The 22155-nt window shown below is 42.4% G+C and overlaps 1 protein-coding gene across 2 annotated transcripts; it reads left to right on the forward strand.

Annotated features, from left to right (window-relative positions):
• The first annotated feature begins 4767 nt into the window (after window positions 1–4767).
• Window positions 4768–19147, forward strand: EIF4E (eukaryotic translation initiation factor 4E). 2 transcript variants are annotated; one of them, XM_015415977.1, is made up of 7 exons: window positions 4768–4830; window positions 8240–8346; window positions 11791–11886; window positions 12489–12552; window positions 13139–13252; window positions 15388–15527; window positions 18306–19147. In XM_015415977.1, the coding sequence occupies exons 1-7, from the start codon at window positions 4813–4815 to the stop codon at window positions 18418–18420; spliced, it is 654 nt and encodes a 217-aa protein (XP_015271463.1). In that variant the 5' UTR covers window positions 4768–4812; the 3' UTR covers window positions 18421–19147. The 2 variants fall into 2 exon arrangements, with proteins under 2 accessions (XP_015271463.1, XP_015271462.1); XM_015415976.1 differs by lacking the exon at window positions 4768–4830 and adding an exon at window positions 6201–6570.
• Window positions 19148–22155: the final 3008 nt, after the last annotated feature.

Raw genomic sequence — 22155 nt, forward strand, 5'->3', positions numbered from 1 at the left:
AACATATGGGCTATTTCATTCATTTTTAAAATAGGTTCTAGCATTTCTAACATGCTCTGTCTGAAGATCTATACAAGATGTATATCTTTTTTTTTTCCTGTTATAATTAACAAATATTATGTTCCTGCACTGGAGCCATGTAATCACCACTTGGACCAGCAATTTGGAGAACATTACAATGAAACATATGTCCTACATACTTAGTTGGCACAAATACTTTCAACAAACACCATCCACATTCTTTGAAATTTTTTAATCAACATAAGAGTGACCTTGGGCTAGTCACACGCTTTCAGCCTGACCTACCTCACAGGATTGTGGTGAGGACAGAATGGAGGAGGAAAGAATGTTGTAAGTAAATTAATGAAATAAAGCAGTTCTGTCGTATTTCCAGTGCATCAATATACAACATTGTTTTTAATGGCCTGCTTTTTTATATTGTGATGTTGTTTTAATTGTAAGCTACCTCAAACAGGCCTCTGAAAAGACAGCACAGAAATAGGCAAAATAATTAAATATATTGAGAACAGAACCCCAAAAATGACTAGTGGCACCTTACAAACTAACAGATGGAATGGCACATGAACTACAGCAAACTTTGAAAGACACATGGGTCTATTCCCCAAAACTTATCTCTCCTTATATATAATTGTGAAGTGGGGTGGCACTTTCTGAACATTCCACACGCTCCTAAATCAGTTGACTCCATGATGTGTCACTTAGAAGCTATCCCTATCCACTGGCTGCGTTTTGCCTGAGTCCCGCCTCCAACATTCCACAGCCAGTCAGAACACAGAGGTCGTTTGCTTATGTGTCCTGAGGTAAAATACATATCCCAATCTTCCCTTAAATGGTCACTGGAGTTGCCAGTCTCCTTGTGGGGCCTGGAGATCTCCCAGAAATCACCGTGTTCCCCAGCCACAGCACATCATTTCCCCTACAGAAAATTTCCCAGCTATTACAACTGATCTCCAGATGACCAAGATCAGTTCTCCTGAAGACAATGGCTGCTTTGAGCAGTTGACTCTATAGCATTATACCCTGCTGAAGTCCCTCTGCACCCCAAACCCTTCCCTCCACCCCTCAAATCTGCAGGTATTTCCCAACCCAGAGTTGGTAACCCTGTAACTGGCTATGGAACTGCTTTCCAGACCCTTGGAACCCAGAAGACTTGGCATAGGAGGAGGTAGTTTTCTGCCTTAGCTGCATAACCCCAAATCAACATAAGTCAGGGGTGGAGGGAACCATACCTGTTACCATGAGGCTGTCCTTCCATATTACTTACTTGGGGCAGCAAAATGACTTGAGACAGCCCTGCCTTATAGCTAAGCAGAAGGAAATAAACATGGCTTGCCTCCCACTATTTTCCCCTTCCCTCTGCCACCCCACCAGCCACAGCCGGGACACTCACCTAGAGCTTCCTTCTAGAGCTTGTTGTATTTCTTCCCACAACGAGCCTTACTCCTAGTGCCTGAATAAATGTGTTAGTATGTTATTTATTTTTATTTATGTTATTTATAGTCCACCTTTCTCACTGAGACTCAAGTAAATACAATCAACAGGATGGGACATCCATTGCAGAAATGTGAAACCAAACGTAAGTATTAACATTGCATGTTAAACAACACAGAAATTACATGGTAGGATAATAATACAGCAACAGGTAGTATGGACTGTGCACAGTAGTATAATCTATAACTCCCTTCCCCTTATGAAAGCATCTTTATGAACCATTCTGTTGTAGTGTGGCCCTATTACCTGTGTAAAAATGCCTTCCAGAATCTCTTCTGCATAGTTTACAGAATGCCGGGTGGGTGGGAGCCTCCCTGACCTTACCAGGCAGGCCATTCCATAAGGTGGGGGCCACAACAGAGAAAGCAAGTTGTACAGGCAGTTGTTGATGTTGCCCTTTTGCAGGGTGGCACCTGCTCAGGTGAGCAAAATATCATGGCAGAGCATAGGGGGAAGAGGCAGGCCTGCAGACTAACAGTGTGAATGCTTTATTTAATATTGCCTTTTCTGTAACCTCATATGGAAATAAATGTTATTAGTCTTTAAGGTGCCACTGGAGTTTTATTATTTATTTCTTCAGTGAGTTATATTGTTGATATATATACACCTAAATACCCAAAAGAATATTACTGCCAGGCACCTTGCGTCCTTGAAGAAAGAGAGGCTATAAATATTTAATTAATAAAAGTGTTACTTCTTCTATTCCTACCCATAAGTCACTTGAGGATTTAAAATGGCTAATGTTCAGCCAGAGGTAGTCACCTTGGAGAGAAAGGTGGCAGTCTTTTGAACACTTTCCCAGGGGTAAGCCTCATTGAATAAACTAGGGCTTACTACTGTGTAGACCTGCTTTGGCTTGCTCCTTCATGTAGTGAGGATTCTCTGTGTTGCTTTCATCACCATGCAGAGGTATGTGCTTTGGTGATTGAGGCATCCTCAAGTGGAAGTTTTAAAGGCTCTCCAAAAGCCCCTTCAGTGGTGCAGCAGGAAAAACAAATGTTGGAAAAATGGCACCCACATGGGGCTCTCAGTGGGAAAATGATGACAATGTGGGCAGGACCTTTTCAGAGCAGGAAAATGTGCACCATTCCTTCCAGATGGCATGCTAATGTGCTTGAACTATGTTCTTTCTAAAAAGGTTGGAATAAGGCAGATTTGGAAAACATACTCAGGGGAAAACCTGGAAACAGGATGATTCAATCATGATGTTGGGTGAAAAGTACTTTAAAAAAAAAAAAAAACACTCCACTTCTGTACTCCCTACCAAAGAAGACTTTTCGGCACGTCTGCCAGAGGTCTGGAATAAGGTCTGGAATGTAATACAGCTGTTATTTGTGAAAGGCTTGACAGATGGGCTATCAACATATGGCTGTGTCAAGAAAGCAGAACTCAAGAAACCAGACCCTTCAAGCGATGTCATATATGTATTGTAATGCTTCTATTATTTCTTTCATAAATGCTGAAATTCTGATGATGACTTCTTCAGTAAATGAGAATCTGCTGTATAAGTAGGAAATGGTGGTGCGGATGCAGCCTGGCCAGCACAAAGAAACTGCAGGAAAAATGGATATACCTGGGCTCTTAGAAATGGCAGATCCCTGTTTATCCATCCACAGGTTTCCAGGATGTGCACAAAAATTGTTTCAGGTATTGACAATTGGAAGATGCACAGATGCAAAACCAAGAACTTGTGAGAACATAGGTTAAGGATGATTATATTTGTATGCTTGTTCCCCGCCCCCCATGCATTGCAAAGCTAGTTGATTTGGATTCAGATTTGAGCCACATTCTGAGATACCTGGTATACTTGCCAGCAATGAAACATGCACAAAAAATGTTCCTCCATCCAAAAGAGAATAAATCAATTCCATTTGTTGTCGAAGGCTGGCAAAACCTCAGGTCCTACAGTGCCAAGACCACGGCCATACAGCCCGGAAAAATCTACAACGAATCAATTCCATTATCTCTTTCTCATGCAACTACACATTGCATCTAGTTTTGTGATATTTGTATTGACTGATATTTTATATAATGCCCTGACCTGGATGGCCCAGGCTAACCAGCTCTTGGAAGCTAATCAGGGTTGGCTCTGGTGAGTACTTGAATGGGAGACCACCAGCGAAGTCCAAGGTTGCTACACAGAGGCAGGCAATGACAAATCACCTTTGTTTGTCTCAGCTTGAAAACCCTACAGGGTTGCCATAAGTCATGCAACTTGACAGCAGGTTCTACCACCATTTTATATAATACAGCTAGGTTGTGATTCAAGGGAGAAAATTGGAGGCAGGGAGAGGGACTGTTTCCCCTATTTTGCCAATGGAAATGTTCTTCTCTGGAAGCTGAATTTGGAGCCAATGGGGAAAACATCTTGTTCTCTTACATCTTATTGTGAGAGAAACAGCCATTAAAATGTACTGACTGGAATTCCCTTCCCCATTTTGGGTTTCTATTCTACCCTAGTAACCAGGAGAATGAAAAGTTAGTGCCATCCTAAAAAGAGTTACACCCATCTAAGACCATTGACTTCAACAGATTTAGAAGAGATAACTCTTTTTAGGATGGGGCCAATGAAAGTCTGGTTGGCTGGCAACCGAGTCATAGAGATGGTATGACATGCAGTGTAGGAAAAGGGTGGTATTTCAAGAAGAAGAATGACCGTGGTATTTCAGTGAATGTCTGCTTAGAAAGCTGACTTCGATCGCCAGCGTCTATCTGGTACCATACATCTAATACATTGTGAGCAATCAGACCGACGTACTGACTTACTTGCCAGTTACCCCTCTCTCCCCCCGTCAGATTTTGGGTGTGAATGGCGGTGACCTGAGGGATGAGGAGGAGCTTGCATCACACATGCTGACACCCCCATGACAGAGAAGGGGTCAGCAGCCGTGCAGCCAGGGCGGGGCGTCAGCGGTGGGATGCGGACAGGTCCCACCCGGAGGCTGCCTTTGCAGTGGCAGTATTTGGACTCCAGGGGTCACTTTCCGTTCTGAGCAACAACGTCCGCACAGCCTGACATGGCCCCGTCGGCTTTCCCCACGTGACTGTCTCTCCTCTTCAGGGGAGGGAGTAGATTACCGAAGACTACGATTCCCAGAAGCTTCTGCTCCCCCCTTCCCTTCCCTCGGCCGCCGACTCCCTCCTCTCCCGGTCCGGCGCACGCGCCAAGCCGCCAAAACGGCCGCCGCCTCCGCGTGACGCCCTGCCGGCCAATCGCTTTCGAACCTGATTTGTTACCCGCCCTCTGCTTTTTTACCTCTCCCCTCCCCCTCCGCACTTGTGCGATCAGAGCGATCTAAGATGGCGACGGTGGAACCGGTGAGTGTCCTCATTCCCGCTCCCCTTTTTCCTCCATTTCGCCTGCCGCCGAGATGGGGCGGGGGGCGGCAAGAAGAGCGGGGAGGCTCGATGCCCCTGAGGGAAACGGGGCGTGGGCAGGAGAAAAATCCCCAGAGGGGGGGAGAGAGAGACGGCCTTGGCAAGTGGTGGTTGGAAAGGAGGGGGGCGGCGGCGGCGGCCTGGGAATGTGGCTGTGTGGCGCGCGTGTACGGAGAGCGAAAGGCGCCGGGCGTGTGCCGCGGAGGGGCGACTGAGGGGAAGGCAGGCAGGCAGGGCGGGGCATCCGGGCGGGTTCCGAGCGGGGAGAGGGCGAGCGGCCGGCCGGCGATTGTGCCGTCACCGCCTGAGCGGGGGGCCGCGGGCGGCAGGGGCGGCAGGGAAGGGGGATCGCGGGACGAAGCGGGGAAGGGGGATCGCGGGAAGAGGACCTGGGTGGGTGGGAGAGAAGGAGCGCCCGAATAAGCCCGGGTGGGGGGAGAGGGCAGGACTTCTTCCCCTGCCACAGTCTCCATTGTGCCGGCCTGCGCTCCGACAGGCCGGATCGGCTCGAGGGCTTCTCGCCGCTCAGCCGCTGGCGCCTCCCTCCCCACTTCGCTCGCACGCGCCTGCCTTCGCCCGGCCGGAATCGCCGGCAGCTTCGCCTCCTCTTCCTCCGCCCCGGCCCGTCTTGGCTCCCCCTCCGCTCGGCCGGGCTGCGCAGGAGGTGCCCCACCACCCCCGGCCTGCTCTCGCTCGGCCCTCTCCGCCCCTGAGGCACGGGCCGGGTCGCTTGGCTTGAGGTGGTTCCCCGGGTTAGCTTGCGCAAATTGCAGGCTTCTCGCGTGTTTGTCAGAGCGGGTGGCCGTAGGAAGAAGAGCCGGCGAGGATGAACCTTCCCTTAGATTCCGATTTGATGATGCCACGGGCTTTTTCGGGGGCAGCGAAGGACACGCGATTGGCTCTAATTTAGAGCCGGCTCTTTCAGTCGCTTTCACGCGAAGACAAAGGCTTTTCACGCTAGCCACAGTTGTGCTTTTTTCCCCCCTCTTCAGGCTAAAGGGTCGTCTGAATCATTCTCCACAAAACAAGATTTCCCTTGACACTGGCCAGCATTCCCAACGTGGGCTGAGTGTTGGTGTGCATAACCAGAGGTTTTGTGGGAGTAGTGAAGGGTTATGACAACTTTGTCCACCAGGACCATGTTGAAATCTGTGGAATGAGAACAAACTTTGGCTTTATGCCAGGTGGTCCTGTAAATTGGCTCTGACACAGCATAGGCAGTGGCTAGTTTTAACTCCAGACTAGGAATAGAAGCACTTCATTATATCTACCAAAGGACCATGGGTTGTTGGAGTGTAACAACTGTTCAGTATGAATCTGTGCAGGAAAATGCCACTTTCTATTTGCTTCACACTTTTCAAATATAGATGTAGTTTGAAAATGTATTATTTTTCTTAGCCCTCAGTCACATTTCAGTGTAGTATAAATTGTTTCTAGGGAACAGAATAGCTATGGAACCATGCATAGGTTTTCCCAATCGTAGTCTTAAATGCTCTGTCTGTTTTGACAGCTCCTTTCCTGACTGTTCCCAGTGTTAAGAAGCCCCTTCTTTTTCACACTTTAACCAGCTTCAAATCAAGTGTAGGTGTGTATGTAGGGGGTTTGTTGTTTTAGAATACTAGATTTTACAGGCTGTTAGTCACCATGATTGGAAATCTTTCTGGGCCAAGTAGTGTAATGGTAAGTATTCAGGTTTTTTAGGATTTGCATCAAATACAGCGTAACATAACTTGTTTCCTTGAGACTGAGAGAGTACTTTGAATACCAGATTCATCCATTAGAATATGCATGTGCTGAACACCTGAAAGGTGTTGGGAGAAGGTTAGAAAATGTGTCCGGTACTTCTAAGATAAACCAACTTCAGATGACAGTGGTTATTTTAAAAGTAACTTTCCCCCTTCAGGTACTTAATACCAGTATACATTTTTAAGTTCAGTGAGTTAAAGTTGTTTTTTAGCAGTTTGTTCTGGAAGTTTCCTTGCCATACAACAGGGGTAGGTATGACGTGTTGACTTCAGTTTCTTGATGTTCAACTATTGTGTGTCAACTCTATTTTCAGCACTAGTTGCTACATTGGCATCTGAGTGATGCCAAGTTGCGTGGCTGATGAGTTTCTGATGTGGATTGTTCAAAGAAGTTCTTAAGGAACAATATGATGGGCAGGTCAGAGCTGTTCATTATAACAAAGTATGTAGGTGATAAAACTGAAAGTTCCATGTGTCATCAGTCCCTTTGGTCATTTCATATTTACTTTCTGCTTAGCATTTTTGAATTATCTTTTAGAAGACTGATGCTTAACTAATAGTGCTGAATTGTGAGGTAACCTATTGTGGAAAGCTAAAAGTAGGTTTTCATTATTAGGTTTGTTTATCTTAAAACATCTTATAACTTAAAATTTTTGACCTAGACGTGCAGCTGTCTCTTTGGGGCTGGGATGGTGCTGTGTTTTATTTTCCCCCAAAGCACTTGGTGGAATGATAGAAAAGTAAGGTAGCTGTTCTCTTGTTCCTTGGGAGTGTATAGGATCTTACTGAAATCTGTAATGAGTGGCTTTGCACAGTCTCATACCATATGCACTGGAACAGCATAGAAAGAATTAACTTGCCCTAAAGCTTAATTATAAACTAGTGGTGACTTTGTATTTCAGTATTGGAATTCATGAGTTGCATCTTATGATACTCTGTTGAAGAAATGGGAAGAAGGTCTTGCCTGATAAGCCTAGTCATTCAGTTCCTCAACCTGCATGGGTTCTTGTATGCAAAAATCTGCCAACACTTGGCAGTGCCACTTCAGGTTACACAGGGGGTGCTGGGGAAAGATCCACTTATGCTAGAAGAATGTTCATAGGATTCTCATCTTGATTCCTGGCAAGGCCTGTGAAATGGCAGAATTAATCATATCAAGGTGTATTTTAATTTGAAAGAAACACAGCTTTTGTTTCCAGCTTTGTTTCTGTTTGGATGTTGATGACAAACCTAGTTGTGCATTAGACCTGTTGCAATACATCTTGTCCTTTCACCCTTGAGAAGTGTTTCTTTTGGGGGAGAGATGTTTTGCTGGATTGATACATATTCTGTGACACATAGAAGGCAAGAGATCCCTTGCTCAGGAGATCTCTCATCTGCACAGTCCTCCAATAATCTAAGCAACCTCTCTTGCAGTTCACATGGAGCCATTCTAATGCTGAATGCTACAGGAATACTAGTAATATTGATATTTCCTTGCTATTAAGAGCCATAAGTATTTATGATTTTGTATCTTGACACCAAACCTTGCTAAACAAAATGTGTTTACTGCACTATGTCAGGGTTGTAAAGCTGCAAGTTAAATACTTCCTTTGTTTGTATAGGAAACCACTTCTAACCCTCAGACTTCAGAAGAAGAAAAAACTGAGACACCAGCAAGTCAGGAGGTAGTCAGCCCTGAACCATACATCAAGCATCCATTACAAAACAGGTGAGGCGTGCTTCTTTTGACCACTATAATAGTATGTCACAAGAGGGTTGTGCTAAATTAGTAAATTGTTCAGAATGGAAGTATGTGTTACAGTTTTTGTGTGAAAATGATTCCCCAAAGTAAATGCTGAAACGAAGAATAAAAGTGTTTCACAGCCACAGTCAGATTAGTTAGTCTGTTAAAGTAATTTAGAAATAGGCATTACACACAGGGGTTGGTGTAATTTCAGGTGAATCAGACATAGTAATCTTTGGATCTGAAACACTGAGATTCTTCTTCTGCCTAGCCAGACCACATTGTAAAGCATACTCATTTTGTAGGTGAGAACTGACTTGCATTGCATCTTCATTTGTTATCTTCTTTCATTCTAATGCAGATATGGTATCATTAGGTTGGCATTTTGAATAGTTACATTGTCGCAGGATGCAGTTCTTTTTCAAACAGGTGGAATTTGTTCCACTAGCATTCTGTGCTGACTAACAGCCATTCTGCATCATACAGTGCCTAGTATGCTCTGCCTTTCCTGAAAGGTTTCAGTGGATCTTGGATTCTTCCTTTTCTTGATGAACCATAAAATTCTTATGGCTGCATTTAGTAGTATCACTGCTGTTTCTGGTTTGGGAACAAGTATGTGTGGCCTTGAGTTAAATTTTGGACAGTGAGGTAAAGTTCTGCATGAAGTTAGGACATCGTTAAAGAATTTAAACTATACTTCAGTGATTAAGAAAATGGTCAGAAGTTATCTATTTGCATTTGTCTTACTTCAAACCAGATAGGGTTTACATAAAAACCTGGCTGATCAGCCAAAAAGTCCAGCTAATCCAGTGCTCTGTTTTCAAGAGTGGATAGCCAAACACTTTCAGAAAGCCTACAAGGGGAACATGAGGTATTAGTTCTCTCCTGTCGTCCTGTCCACCCAGCATTTGGAATGTGATACTAAGCTGCTTGTCAACATTGTATCACTTATATGTGAACCCACAAAATACCGTTCTGGCAGTCTTGTACACAGCTTCTTCGAACATATGAAAAGCCCCGCTGGATCAGACCTATGGTCCATCTAGTCTAGCATCTTGTCTAACAGAGTGGCCAACCAGTACCTCTGGATGGCCAACAATAGGATGTAGAGGCTGAGCCTTCCACGGAAAATAAAATATCTTGATAGTGTAAAATGTATATCTCTTGAGAATGAAACATTTTTTACAATTTTAGCTGCATTAATTTATAATTATCTCATAGCAAAGCTTTTAAGTAAATGTACGAAAGTGGCACCACAGTTTATCACACTGGACTAAACATCTTTCTGCCTGCACTATTTTTTTTAGGAAATAAGCTGCTAGTAGTATCTCTGCAGTGCTGTTTTAGTTCAAGGTACAGCCTGCCAATATCACTTTCATCCTTTTTTGTGCCAAAATTTCTTCACTGTTGAAGTCTACTGAATTTTTTAAAGAGTTTGTAAGTGGTACTGCAACTTGAAATCCCACTGCTGATTTGGAGTGGAAGGTTCTCATTGTCAAAACAACTTATCTCCATCAAATCTCATTTAATTTCTAAATTAAACATATATCCCAGGTAGTCTCAGATCACTGTGCCCTTAAGTAAGCATCAATTCTGGTTAATCCAGGTGGGTAGCCGTGTTGGTCTGAAGCAGAAGAACAAAGTTTGAGTCCAGTGGCACCTTTAAGACCAACAAAGTTTTATTTAAGGTATGAGCTTTCCTGTGCACACACATATCTGAGGAAGTGTGCATGCACACGAAAGCTCCTACCTTGAATAAAACTTTATTGGTCTTAAAGGTGCCACTGGACTCAAACTTTGTCCTGTCAGTTTTGGTTATCCTACTATTTGGGTAGCTCATCTGTTTTGTGGGTATAAAGAAGTTGCACTGAGTTTTCAAGGGTTTTTAAAGTGAGAACAATGCAGGGAATATAGATGAAATAATTGTATTGATATTAAAAGTGGCTATGACAGTTGGAGCTGCAGTGGCTCAAGTGGTTAAGACACTGCACTGCAGGCTGTGGAAGGTCAGTAGTTCAGCGGTTCAAGACCCGGGTGCCGCAAGACAGGGTGAGCTCCTGTCTCTAGTTCCAGCTCCTGCCAACCTAGCAGTTCGAAAGCAAGAAATTGCAAGTAGATAAATAGGTACCACTTCGGTGGGAAGGTAACAGCGTTCCGTGCGCCTTAGTGTTTAGTCATGCCGGCCACATGACCACGGAAACGTCTTCGGACAGCGCTGGCTCTTCGGCTTGGAAACGGAGATGAGCACCGCAACCCTAGAGTCGGATTCGACTGGCTTTCGAGCAAGGGAACCTTTACCTTTACCTTTATGACAGTTGTGCGATTCTTAACCTGGTAAAATGTATAGTTGTACATAAGTTGTTCACTTGCATTCAGAAAGAGTGGGGAAATACTGGAACCTGCTTCTTGGAAAGTTCTGCCAGAGTACTGTCTTGATGCAATGAAGCAAGTCATGTTTTAAAAGCGAAGGTCTTGCTTATCAGCTGTTTGGGGATGTGGGGCATGATCTGAATACAGCTTGCCAAACAACTGATTGGCAGGTGTGTTGTTTTTTTTTTTTAAACCCTCTCTGCTCACAGCCCAGGCTACTGGATTGAATAAGTAGATTACATGCATATCTAGTTGTGTACAAATAATTCCTCATCCATATAGCAATATGTGGTAGAAGACTCTTTTCCTTCCCTCAGTGCACCTGGCTTGATCAGGGCATTGAGAACAAGTGGCGCAAAACAGTCTTCAGTTATATTTCTCTGGACTTTTTCTAAAAGGAAATTGAATGTTGGTAAAATGGTATTTATAATGTGGGTATCTTAAGTAAGTGGTCATTATATCTATATATAAATACTGGGAATTGGGAGTTTTCTTCCTTTGCTTGTTACTGTTAGCATCCTCCAGAGCGATTCTGAGTGAAGTGAACTCTCCTCTAAGGCCACTGAGTTCAGTGACAGGAGTAGCTCTTCAGTTATGTATTCAAGCATTTTTTTAGATTGTTTTTCCCGCCTAATGTAGCCAGAGTGCCTTGCAGAAAAGAGAAAAAAGTTCAAATTACAAAAACAGACAAAAAGGCCAACTTTGGCTGATACTGGTCCACCAAACTGCCTACTGCAGGTCCCAGGATGCAAGCCTTGGGCTTAGGAGCCCTTTGGCTCACACCTCAGGCACTGCCCAGGCTAAATACCTGCAGGAAGAAGGTCAGCCTAGAAGGAATTGAGCTGTTCCCACCAGCCAACGGAACCTTCCCCTTCTTTAGCTGCCTGGGGATTGCGCTCTTAGTAATGTGCCCAGATTTGCAATGTGAACTGAAAATTAAATCTGTCATGTTCTCTGCTGCCTTAATGTGTAATTTTGCTCCCCATTCTTCTGTGCACTGTGGTCAGACTGGATTTTTCTTTATTCCTCAAGTGTGTGCAATATATCGTTTATTTTCAGGTGGGCGCTCTGGTTCTTTAAAAATGACAAAAGTAAAACCTGGCAAGCAAATCTTCGTCTGATCTCAAAATTTGATACTGTGGAAGATTTTTGGGCGTAAGTCAAGTTTTCAGAGCTAATCTTACTAATTCATATAGTAGACCTTTTACATTCATCATTTAGATTTTTATCTTGCTCCTCCTCGTCCAGGGAGCTCTGCACAGTGCACTTGGTCCCCCAACTCTCCATTTGATTTTCACAACAACCCAGTGAGGTAGTTCAGGCTCGATAATAGTAACACCGAAGGTTACCAAAGGAGCTTCTTAGCAGAATGGGGATTTGAAATTCTTATTTTTAAAAAGGCCTGGGGGGGTGAAACTTGTCACTGAAAGTAGTTGATTAAGAAACTAGATTTGTAGTACAATCTCAGCTTCCACTTGCAATCAGCTTTGGTAGCTGTGCAGTCAGGTGTTGGGGTGTATTATGAACGATGCTATTAAGTACAGGATAATGGAAATGTTTACTGGATTGCCTTATGCTACAAGAATAAAAGGCTTAATAAGAATAGCATTTGTTCAGAAGTTATTTTTAAAAATCTCAAATTATGATGCTGGCTGGATTTTTCATGTTTTTGTATGTTTCAGGCTTTTAATTATAGGTGTAATAAGCAATACTTGTGAACTTCATTGTCTTAATTGTGGTTTGTTTTTCCGAAATAGATTATACAACCATATCCAGCTCTCTAGTAACTTAATGCCTGGTTGTGACTACTCACTTTTTAAGGTATGCAGAAAACTGTATTTTGGTCAGGTATAGTCTGTTAGTTCATAAGAAAAGAGCTTTGTTTTTATACTCTCCCGTCTGAAAACATCTCTAGTTTGAGTCCTCAGAATTCTGCCTTCACCAAGACGAACATCATGCTGCAGAATTACTGCACAGGTGTAACGAGTAAAAAATTATAGCCTGGACTGGACCTGAAATTGATAAAAGTAGAGGTCAAACGTGAGAGACTCACTGGCCGCTCGAGTACAGGGTGTTGCTAGTCCTCTTAAGTTTGCATGATGTGTTGCCACACTGTCTGTTCTTTGTGGTAGTACTATCCATGAAATACATAAACAGATGCTGTAGTTAGTCCCCCAGAATTCTCTGGCATTGGGAAAGGTTTTTCCATAATTCCTTTGTGTGTTTTTATTTGGAAGAAAGCAGTCCATGGTACATGTGAGTAATGTCGTAATATCATGAGGTGGATGCAAAATAGCATTTGTAAAACAGAGTGTTATTTGGGTTACGTGTGAGATTGATTTTGTTTGTTTGGTAATGTTTTTGTTTGATGTTTTTGATATGTTTGATATTGAAACTACATTTTTAGGATGGTATTGAGCCCATGTGGGAAGATGAGAAGAATAAACGAGGAGGACGATGGCTAATTACATTAAACAAACAGCAGAGGCGAAGTGACCTCGATCGCTTCTGGCTAGAGACAGTAAGTTTTATGGTATTGGTTGTTGTCTCATACTAGATTCCTAAAAGTCGAAGGGTCCAGCAGTTGCTGATTAAATTTGATTGGAGCATGGTGAGGGGAGGTGTTGACTAGGGTAGTAAGGTTGTCCCCTCCTGACTTGAATAAGTCCTTGACACCGAAGAGCTGGGAATTATGAAATGGGTAAAGACGATTACAGCGGAGGTGGATCTGGTAAAAAAAATATGCCACAGGCATATGCGGCAGTGGTGATGGTGGCAGAGAAATCATTCTTCTGTGCTACTAATGCATCAGCAGAATTGCATGTAGCTACAGTATTCTTAGTGCTGAAAATGTTTGTGTATCCAAGGGAGGATCCAGCAGAGGGCAAGGCACCTACAGCTTGCTATAGCAATTTTAATATTTGTCTAGTAAAGTCACTCGCATCCAGTCTGAAGTGGTTTTGACAGCTGCAAGAGTGTAGAGTGGGGTGTGGGAAGCCATTGCTAGTCACATTTGCTTGGAATGCTTTAGCCTTATTTCTCCTGAGAATGTCAACAGCATGCCTGTGAACAGCGAAAGCAACCACACACTGTTCAGATCCTTGCCTGTCTTGGCTGGTTGAGGCCCAGTGGTTGATAGAGGGTTGGATCTAACCAGTCATCAGCAGAAGGCACACAGATTTTTCCCACATTCGCTCCCACTCACAGTTTTTAGCTGCTAGAAAAATTATTTCTGGACCCATGTGAACAGCAGCCTGCACAGCAAATTGCCATCTCCATCAAGTTCATCTGCTACCAGTGGAAGATGGAGGGGACAATTTGACTTGCTTCTCCGCTCCTCATTGCAGCCGCCTGACCCATGTAGCTTTTTGTGCATGTGGATCCCACTACTTCGAGTATTATCTCACTGGAAGTTGACAGGGTCCACTGTGAGGAGGGGAACACAAGGTTAATCTGTACTTGCTAGCACCTTTTTGCTAATAGTTGGATCCAGGCTATTTATAAGCATCTTACTGTGGAAGGAAAGCTCTTTTGTTAAATGAGGTGGTGATCAGACTGTTGCTTGAAGAAACTGTTTTTAGGCAAAGATTATTTAGCTAACTTTAATCTGTTCTCAAATCTTCTCTTTCTAAGGGAAGTAACTGACTGTGGTGGCAGAAGAACTGCTGGTATATCTGGGTATGATATCCTTCCAGCCATTTTGGTTGGCCTTCCAACCTGGTCATTGCAGTGAGACGGCCTTAGTGAGTCTGATCAATAACTGCTACTATGAGCAAGCTGAGGGAACCCTTTCCTGTTGACCATACAGTTTTGATAACTAACTTTGATTTAGGTAGTTGGGAGGTCAGCTGTTGGAGCAATCATTTGGAAATTGGAATTGTGTATCATACCCCAGTATTCAGCTCTATATTTTGTTAATTAAGCATTCAGCAGCAACTGTCTCCTTCCTAAATCAGTGTTTGGAGGCTGTGGCTGAATGAAAGAGTTAAACATGCTGGAACTGAATACAGATGAGGAGAATGCTGATGGGTAATGCTTGGGGGGGTTGTCAGTCTGTACATCTGATCAGGTAAAGCGCTGTGGAGTTCTTCTGGGACCCTGTTTTGCTCCTAGTTAGATGGGTGAGAATGGCTAAGAGCACCTTTAGCAACAATGTTTTGTTGACATTTTGCATAATTAAGATTGACTGTTACAAGACTTGGAATGGTTTGCTTTCTTACCTGTGAGCTTGATCCACCCACAGTGAGGCTTTGTTTAACAAGAGCTGACTTCTTGAAGCAGTTTTTAATAAAAAGTCATTTACAAGTTATGAAGATTATCCTAATTTATGCCTGGAATCAGGGTTTTAGAATTTGCATTGCTCTAGTTGTTATGCTCTAGTTGTTATGTTATTTGGGATGCTTGTGTGGTGGAGGAGTGGTATACCCCATCACCTCCTCCATGCCAGTGACAACTTGATAGCTCAACTCCCGCACAAGTGACAGATTACATAGAAGCCGGAGTCATGAGTTTTGTTGCTATGAGTGCCTCAATATCCTGCATCATTCACTTGTTCTTCCAATTGCTCTTGGTTCCTAGTTGGTCAGGGCATTCATACCCTTTTTAAAAGTGCCCTTTGGACTGCTTGTTTCTCTAATGCTCTCTTTACTTCTACAGCTGCTGTGCCTTATTGGAGAGTCCTTTGATGACTACAGTGATGATGTATGTGGAGCTGTTGTTAATGTTAGAGCCAAGGGTGATAAAATAGCAATATGGACTACTGAATGTGAAAACAGGGATGCTGTTACACATATAGGGTAAGTTATATTTTCTCTGTTTAAAGTGATTTTGTAGTCTGGATCTTTTTTATAAGCTAGGTTTTGAGTCTTCAGGGAGAGAAGGTGGCTTAAGATGTATAAATAAATGTTGCATAACATCCAAGTGGTTGTCATGATAAAAATCCTCTGTCATATATAGTAGGTTTATTACATTGGTTGATCATGGAAGGTGTGTCTGCATTCCAGTCTTTGGTTGACAAGTCTCATCAGATATGTATCTTCTGAGGGTGAAAATCATTATTTATTGACCTTTTGTGACTGCCAATTCTTATGCAAGCTTTGGTAGGACAGGGCCTTTCTACAGCTTTGTTTAAAAGAAAAGTTCCAACAGAAGAATTAGTCTAACACTGAAGGACAATAATTCACACACTTTCTTGGGCACATTTGAGCTGAAACTGCTAATGCAAAAATGGTACACATGAAGCTGCCTTATACTGAATCAAACCATTGGTCCATCAAGGTCAGTATTGTCTACTCAGACTGGCAGTGATTCTCCAAGGTCTCAGGCAGAGGTCTTTCACATCACCTACTACCTAGTCCTTTCAACTGGAGATGCCAGGGATTGAACCTGGGATCTTCTGCATGCAAAGCAGATATGTTAGTTTAGTATTGTGTGTTTCTGGACAGTTGCAGAATATTAGAGACTATACTTTACCTAAAAATGAACTGCATAAACTGCAAGGATTTTCACTTACAAAGCACATTTTCATCCCCTCCCCAACATGGCAGCCTGAAATTCCCCCTGAGATCCTGTTCATGGAAGAGACTTGGACCCCAAAAAACAAAGGGGGGGATTTTGTGCTGTCATGGGAGGGTGGAGGAAGGGAATACGTACCTCATGAGTGGAAATCCTGGGGAAAATGTTAGCCTGGATCCAACCCTAGACCTTTGAAATATATCAGTTGCACGGCAGGAGAGTTTCATGCAGGGAAAATGGCTCTGATTTTGTGAAAGGAGATAGAATCCACTTGTATCATTAGATACTTGTATTTCAAATTACATATTCCTGTATTTTCCTTTACATTTTTGTAATTGCTGTGAAACATTGAACTGTGAAAGGAAAACCATGCGACTGCAAGAAAGTACACGTAGCAGACTATTCTTCTCTGAGTATACATTAGTATTACTAGTACAGGGAAAAACCGGACTAAGCAGGAGTTAGTCCTAGAAGTTAAAGCTGATTATGATTGTGCTCAAATGGAATATTGGTGTAGTGTAGTGTAGTGCCTGGTCAAATATAACACTTTATGCAAGGTTCTAAGGTAGACTGGAATTGGCTAAAACAAGCAGGGAACCAGTGGGGACTCGGGGAGGAGACATCCCATTGGGTCCTTCCCCTGCTGATTCCTATGACCCCTGCTGTGATAGGGCACACACACACACCCAGTAATGGAAGGGGCTGGGTTTGTACCAGAATGCACATGCTGCGTTCCTTCTCTCCAATCTTCCCTTGCTATGACCAGTGGGGTGATGGGGTGGGGCTTTAGAATAGAAAGCATATTTGGGGCAACTCGCAGGATTTTTCAGCATTTTGAATTGAATTCTCTGGGCGGGGAAAGCCTTTTAATTTTTTTCTGGACCTCCAGGTTCCCTAGGGTTAATAGAAATATCTGCCTTTTCTCCACTTGGCACCACTCTGGGGTTGTATGTACAGATTTATTCAGTGTCAGAATAGAGTGCTATTTTAAATGTCCCTGGGGGAACTGAAAATACTATTCCCTCTTGGTTAGTATGTAACTGTACCAGACCTTTGTAGTAGTACATTAAGAACTTATGCTTCACATTGCAATAGCAATATTTTTCATTTCAGTCGTCTTTGGGCAAGCAGCACACTTTTCACTGGTGCTACTTCCAGAAATCTACTTAAATGAAAACATCAAGTCTTTATTCTTATGAAAGTCGCTTTTAAATTAACTGCAGTGATTATGGCATGACATGGTTTATCCTGTATTTATATGCCACCTTTCAGCTATTCAGAGGCCCAGACAGTCAACAAATCAGAATGTCGGAACCATAAAATCAAAACTGATTAAGTGGCAGTTCAATATGAAAAACACAGTCAAGGCAGGCAGAGGAACTGTAAGCATTGTCCCCTTGCTCAGTTGAGTTCAGGGGCCTTGCAGAACATAAGTGTCTTCGACTTGCTCTGAAAGCCTGAAGGGGCAGTGGCAATCTCACCACCTGAAGAAGGAAATAGAGCAGGGGGGATAGCCATCAAAAGAAGGCTTTCTATGGGTCCCCGTTAGTCCCATTTCAGATTAAGGTTGGATTCTGCATGAAAGAATCACCCACTGGTCTTGAAACTTTGACAAGTTGATCTGGGTGGAGGTAATCTTTCAAGGGACATTCGGTTTGTGATGGCCCACACATGAAAGCGAGGAAATAACTCGGAGAAAAGACAGTAACTCCCTGTGATTCTGTAGTGCTGTAATGCTATTAGGTTTGGAAACTGATAACTGCAGTTATCATGTGAATGGCTGTGCTGTCATGATCATTCTTAAACTGAAATGCAAAAAGTGAAAATCTGCTCTCTTTAAAAAAACCAAACCCTGTGCATTGTAGGATTTTGCATGTTGATTCTGCCTTGATTTTTTTGTTCCCATCTGGAGAGGTTTATATAATTGTCATTTCAACCAGCAGATGAAAAAGTTGATAGATGAGCCTAATTTCATACTTTATATATAAATGGTGAGGCTGAGAACAGTGTGGCTGTATTCTTCCTCCTTAATGTCATGTTTTCATGTTTTTCTTTCTTAGGAGAGTATACAAGGAAAGGTTAGGACTTCCTCCAAAGATAGTGATTGGTTATCAGTCCCATGCTGACACAGCTACTAAGAGCGGCTCCACCACTAAAAATAGGTTTGTTGTTTAAGAAGACACCTTCTGAGTATTTCATAGGAGACTGCGTCAAGCAATCGAGATTTGGGAGCTGAACCAAAGCCTCTATAAAAGCAGAGTGGACTGCATTTAAATCTGATTTCCATCTAAATGTTGCTGAATTTGTGAAAAGTCTCATTTGCTTTTGTCTTGTACTTCTGTGTTCATTTTTTTTCCTCCATTTTTGGCTGAAGTAACCTTTATCCAATCAAAGAATTTCAGTACACATTGCCCCTGAATCCATAAAGGCTTCCCTTGCCCACTCTGTGATGCTTCTTAAAAAAGTAACTATTGTGAAAAAGTATCCCGAAAACAGTGCCATTTCTACAGGGGGGGAAACCGACTACTTTTTTCACCTTTGCATTATATGCAATAACGTGTTTTGCTGGTTTGAAAGAAAAGTATGATGCATACATTTTTCTAGCAAATCTTTCTTCATACAGCATGGTCATTGCTGTAACTGATGCTGATGGCTGCTAGATTTAATTTATTTGTTTCCCTCTTTGATAACATTAGTGATATTCTGATTTCAGTTCTTGCTCATGTAACATTGGTGAAGGATCTGGGAATATGACAAAGGTTTAATAAACATTAATTTTGTGCATTCTTTGGTAATTATTTTTGTAACATCAAAAGCTTTGCTACAAATTTCATGCATTTCAGTCAAATCAGTGATATGTTTGTGTGATTTCCTGAACATAATTGTGGATTTTTTAAAATGTAACACCATAATTACATTCCTTACTAGAAATAATATTCTTGTTTTTTGTATCTTATGCTGTACTTTAACACTTTGTATTCCTTAGGTTATATTTTGCTTTGGTTTAAGAGCGGCTCAAATAGAAAAGCAGTCCCATTCATATTAAGACAGTGTACAAAACTGTAAATAAAATGTGTACAGTGAATTGCCTTTTAGACAAGTAGATTTGTCCTTTTATTTCATTATTCTGAAGTATTTTGTACTACTTCTAACAAGGCAGTCTGTGGCTTCTGTTGTAATATATCACTCAAGTGAGGTTGAATCCTAAGCTATAGTTGAATTTAAGTTACATCCAGTATTTTATAAACCTTGGGTAGCTTTACCTCCAAATGGAGTTAACATCACTGCGGCTATGTCTTAAAGAGATGTCAATGCACTGCATGGTGCCACTATAGCATGCTGCGGTCGAGTGGAATACCTGAAAGTTAGCTACCACAGCATATGCAGGAAACAATGAATCTGGAGCCAGTTAAAAACAGCATCTGAGAAATGTTTGCACAGCATCTTACTGTTTGCACAGCCACAGGAAAAAATGGCTCTCTGATTGTGTCAGTGGCTGTTGTTCAAGACTAATTTCAGCAGTCTCAGTGATACTCCAGAATCTGTTCAGTCATCCATTTCCAAAATAGAAGCCATCGTCTCTGCATGGTGTTGCCCTTTTAATAGTTAGTGAGCAGAAGATACGAAATGTTGTTTCGCTGACCTGAGTCTGGAAATGACAATGTTTGAGGCTGGAAGTGGCTACTAAGATGGCTTTGCTGTCCCACTGTAATTTCAGCTATATAAAAACTGAAAAATTCCCCCTTATGGTAGATGTCTAATATTGGAGGATCCTGCCCAGATGTCTGGGGGAGGGGTTTTTGGTTTTTTGCAGAACGTCTGGCATGAACCCAAATAGCTTTCTGTATAAAAATGGATACTGTATTCTTGCAGTTAATCCTTTCCCCCTCATAATAAATGGAATCGCTCTTGTATAAAAGCAAACATGGTCTGTACTGATGTCTGACTGAGAGGCAAATGACTGACAGATCCCAGCTGAAGTCTGTTCTGTCATCAGCTAAAATGAAGTGTTTTAAGGTATAAGAGATGCTGCCCTTCGGCACGCTTGGTTAGGGCACTCTGACTTCATAGAACATTACAAAGCAAATAGATCACATTGTTACGCATGTAGCTCATCTGAGTTGTTGGTCAAACTGGTGGACACTGAGACCCCCCAAATGTGATGATACATTGATTCTTGTAGTTCTGCTTTTCAGGTAGAGTGCAGGACCTACTGCTGTAAACTTTTAAACTTGTACCCAGGTAGAAGTCCCACACAACTGCTGTAGGCCTATGTGTAGTAATTGAAGAAGTCGAAAATATTTTGATAATGGTAATCTGCATTAAGGCACTGGTAGAGGATGATGGAATAAGCAGATACTGCACTGCAGCTCAAAAACAATGAGGTGATTAAACTATAACCCTCTCACTTAATACCTGTGGGTAGCTTTTTACGTACTAGAAGCAAAATGCTAAAAGCAAATCACAGAAATAGTGCTTGTGTACAGCTCAACATCTACTCATATATTTGCTTCTTCTCTAGAAACTTGGTTTTTTATGCTGTCAAGTCACAAATGATTTACAGCAACCATGTAGGGTTTTCAAGGCAAGAAACATTCAGAGGTAGTTTGCTATTGTCTGCCTCTGCATAGCAGTGCTGGACTTCCTTGATGATATTCCATCCAAATACTAACCAGACTTGTCCCTGCTTAGCTTCTGAGATCTGATGAGATTGTGCTGGGCAGGTCAGGGCCTCAGCTGTTGCTTCACCTGGCTTACTGGGAAGAGCCTGACTAGTAGACAAATGCACAGTGCAATATGGTATCTGATAGACCCCTTGGCTTACTATTTGATTTAGGAAATCCATCAGTCTTTGCTTGCTGTGTGGGGGTTGGTCCTGCTTCCAAGCAGTGAGCAAACAAAAAAAAGAAAGGTGGCTTGAAATGGGAGTGGACAATTGTGATTGGTGCATACTGTAAACTGGGCAATGCAGAGGCACTGTTGTGAACTACTTACACTATGCTTGCACATTGATATAGCATGTCCAGTGGAAAGAACCATGCTGCAAAGTCGTCACAGCCCAGAGAGTGCTGGTTCTAAGGCCATGAAATTTGCATGTTATTTTAATGAGTGACTAGCAGTTTGCAGTTCATATTTAGGAAGTTTTCCTTTGCTGAAAAGAATTAAAATCACTTTACTTTTTTCATATCACTAGTTTGCCAGTGCTGTGACTAGGAACCTTAGAGACTTTTTGGATGACTTGAGCAGAAGTAAACACCTGATGGGATTTTTTCACTCTGAGCAGCAGACCTATATGTCTTGTCAGAGTCTGCTTTTGAAACTGTCCCAATTCCAAAGGCACCTTGCCCTTTGGGTCCCCAGTGAGAAAAGAATATAAATAAATAAATCTCCAGTACCCATCAAATAGCATGTCAAAAATCAACAATGTGATTTTTTAAATAGGTGCCTATATGTTCAGCCTCATATATGAACTTCCAAAGTTCAGATTAGTCCATACTTATCGATGTGGGCCAGGACCAGTCTCTTGGTACTCCACTGAGCATTGGTCGGGTTGGTTGAGGCAGCTGGCGGTCATGACAGAGCCGGGGTGGCCAAATTTGCTTAGCGTAAGAGCCACATAAAATAAACGTCAGATGTTTGAGAGCCACAAGGTGTGAACAAATGTTACATGTTTTTATTGGAAAATATGCAAATTTGCTTTTTATTAACATTAAATGAGACTGCCAAAAAGAAAAGGGGTAAAAACAGATATTGATAATGATATTTATTTGCCCAATAATATTTGTTTGCTAATGATATTTATTTAAGAGAGGTGGAGAGAGAGAAACAAAGCAAATAGATGTGGGGAGGGGGGGAGAAAGAAAAAGAAAGGGAAAAAAAAGAGAGAAAAAGCAAATACATGGGGGAGGG

The sequence above is a fragment of the Gekko japonicus genome, unplaced genomic scaffold (assembly GCF_001447785.1).
Source record: "Gekko japonicus isolate JY-2015 unplaced genomic scaffold, Gekko_japonicus_V1.1 scaffold68, whole genome shotgun sequence".
Lineage (NCBI taxonomy): Eukaryota > Metazoa > Chordata > Lepidosauria > Squamata > Gekkonidae > Gekko > Gekko japonicus.

Excerpts from the sequence above, each read along its gene's own strand:
- EIF4E (XM_015415976.1), top strand. The coding sequence starts at position 6,535 with ATGATTGGAAATCTTTCTGGGCCAAGTAGTGTAATG. Across the intron at positions 6,571-8,239 it reads CTGGGCCAAGTAGTGTAATG|GAAACCACTTCTAACCCTCA; the intron begins GTAAGTATTCAG and ends TTGTTTGTATAG. Across the intron at positions 15,528-18,305 it reads GATGCTGTTACACATATAGG|GAGAGTATACAAGGAAAGGT; the intron begins GTAAGTTATATT and ends TTTCTTTCTTAG.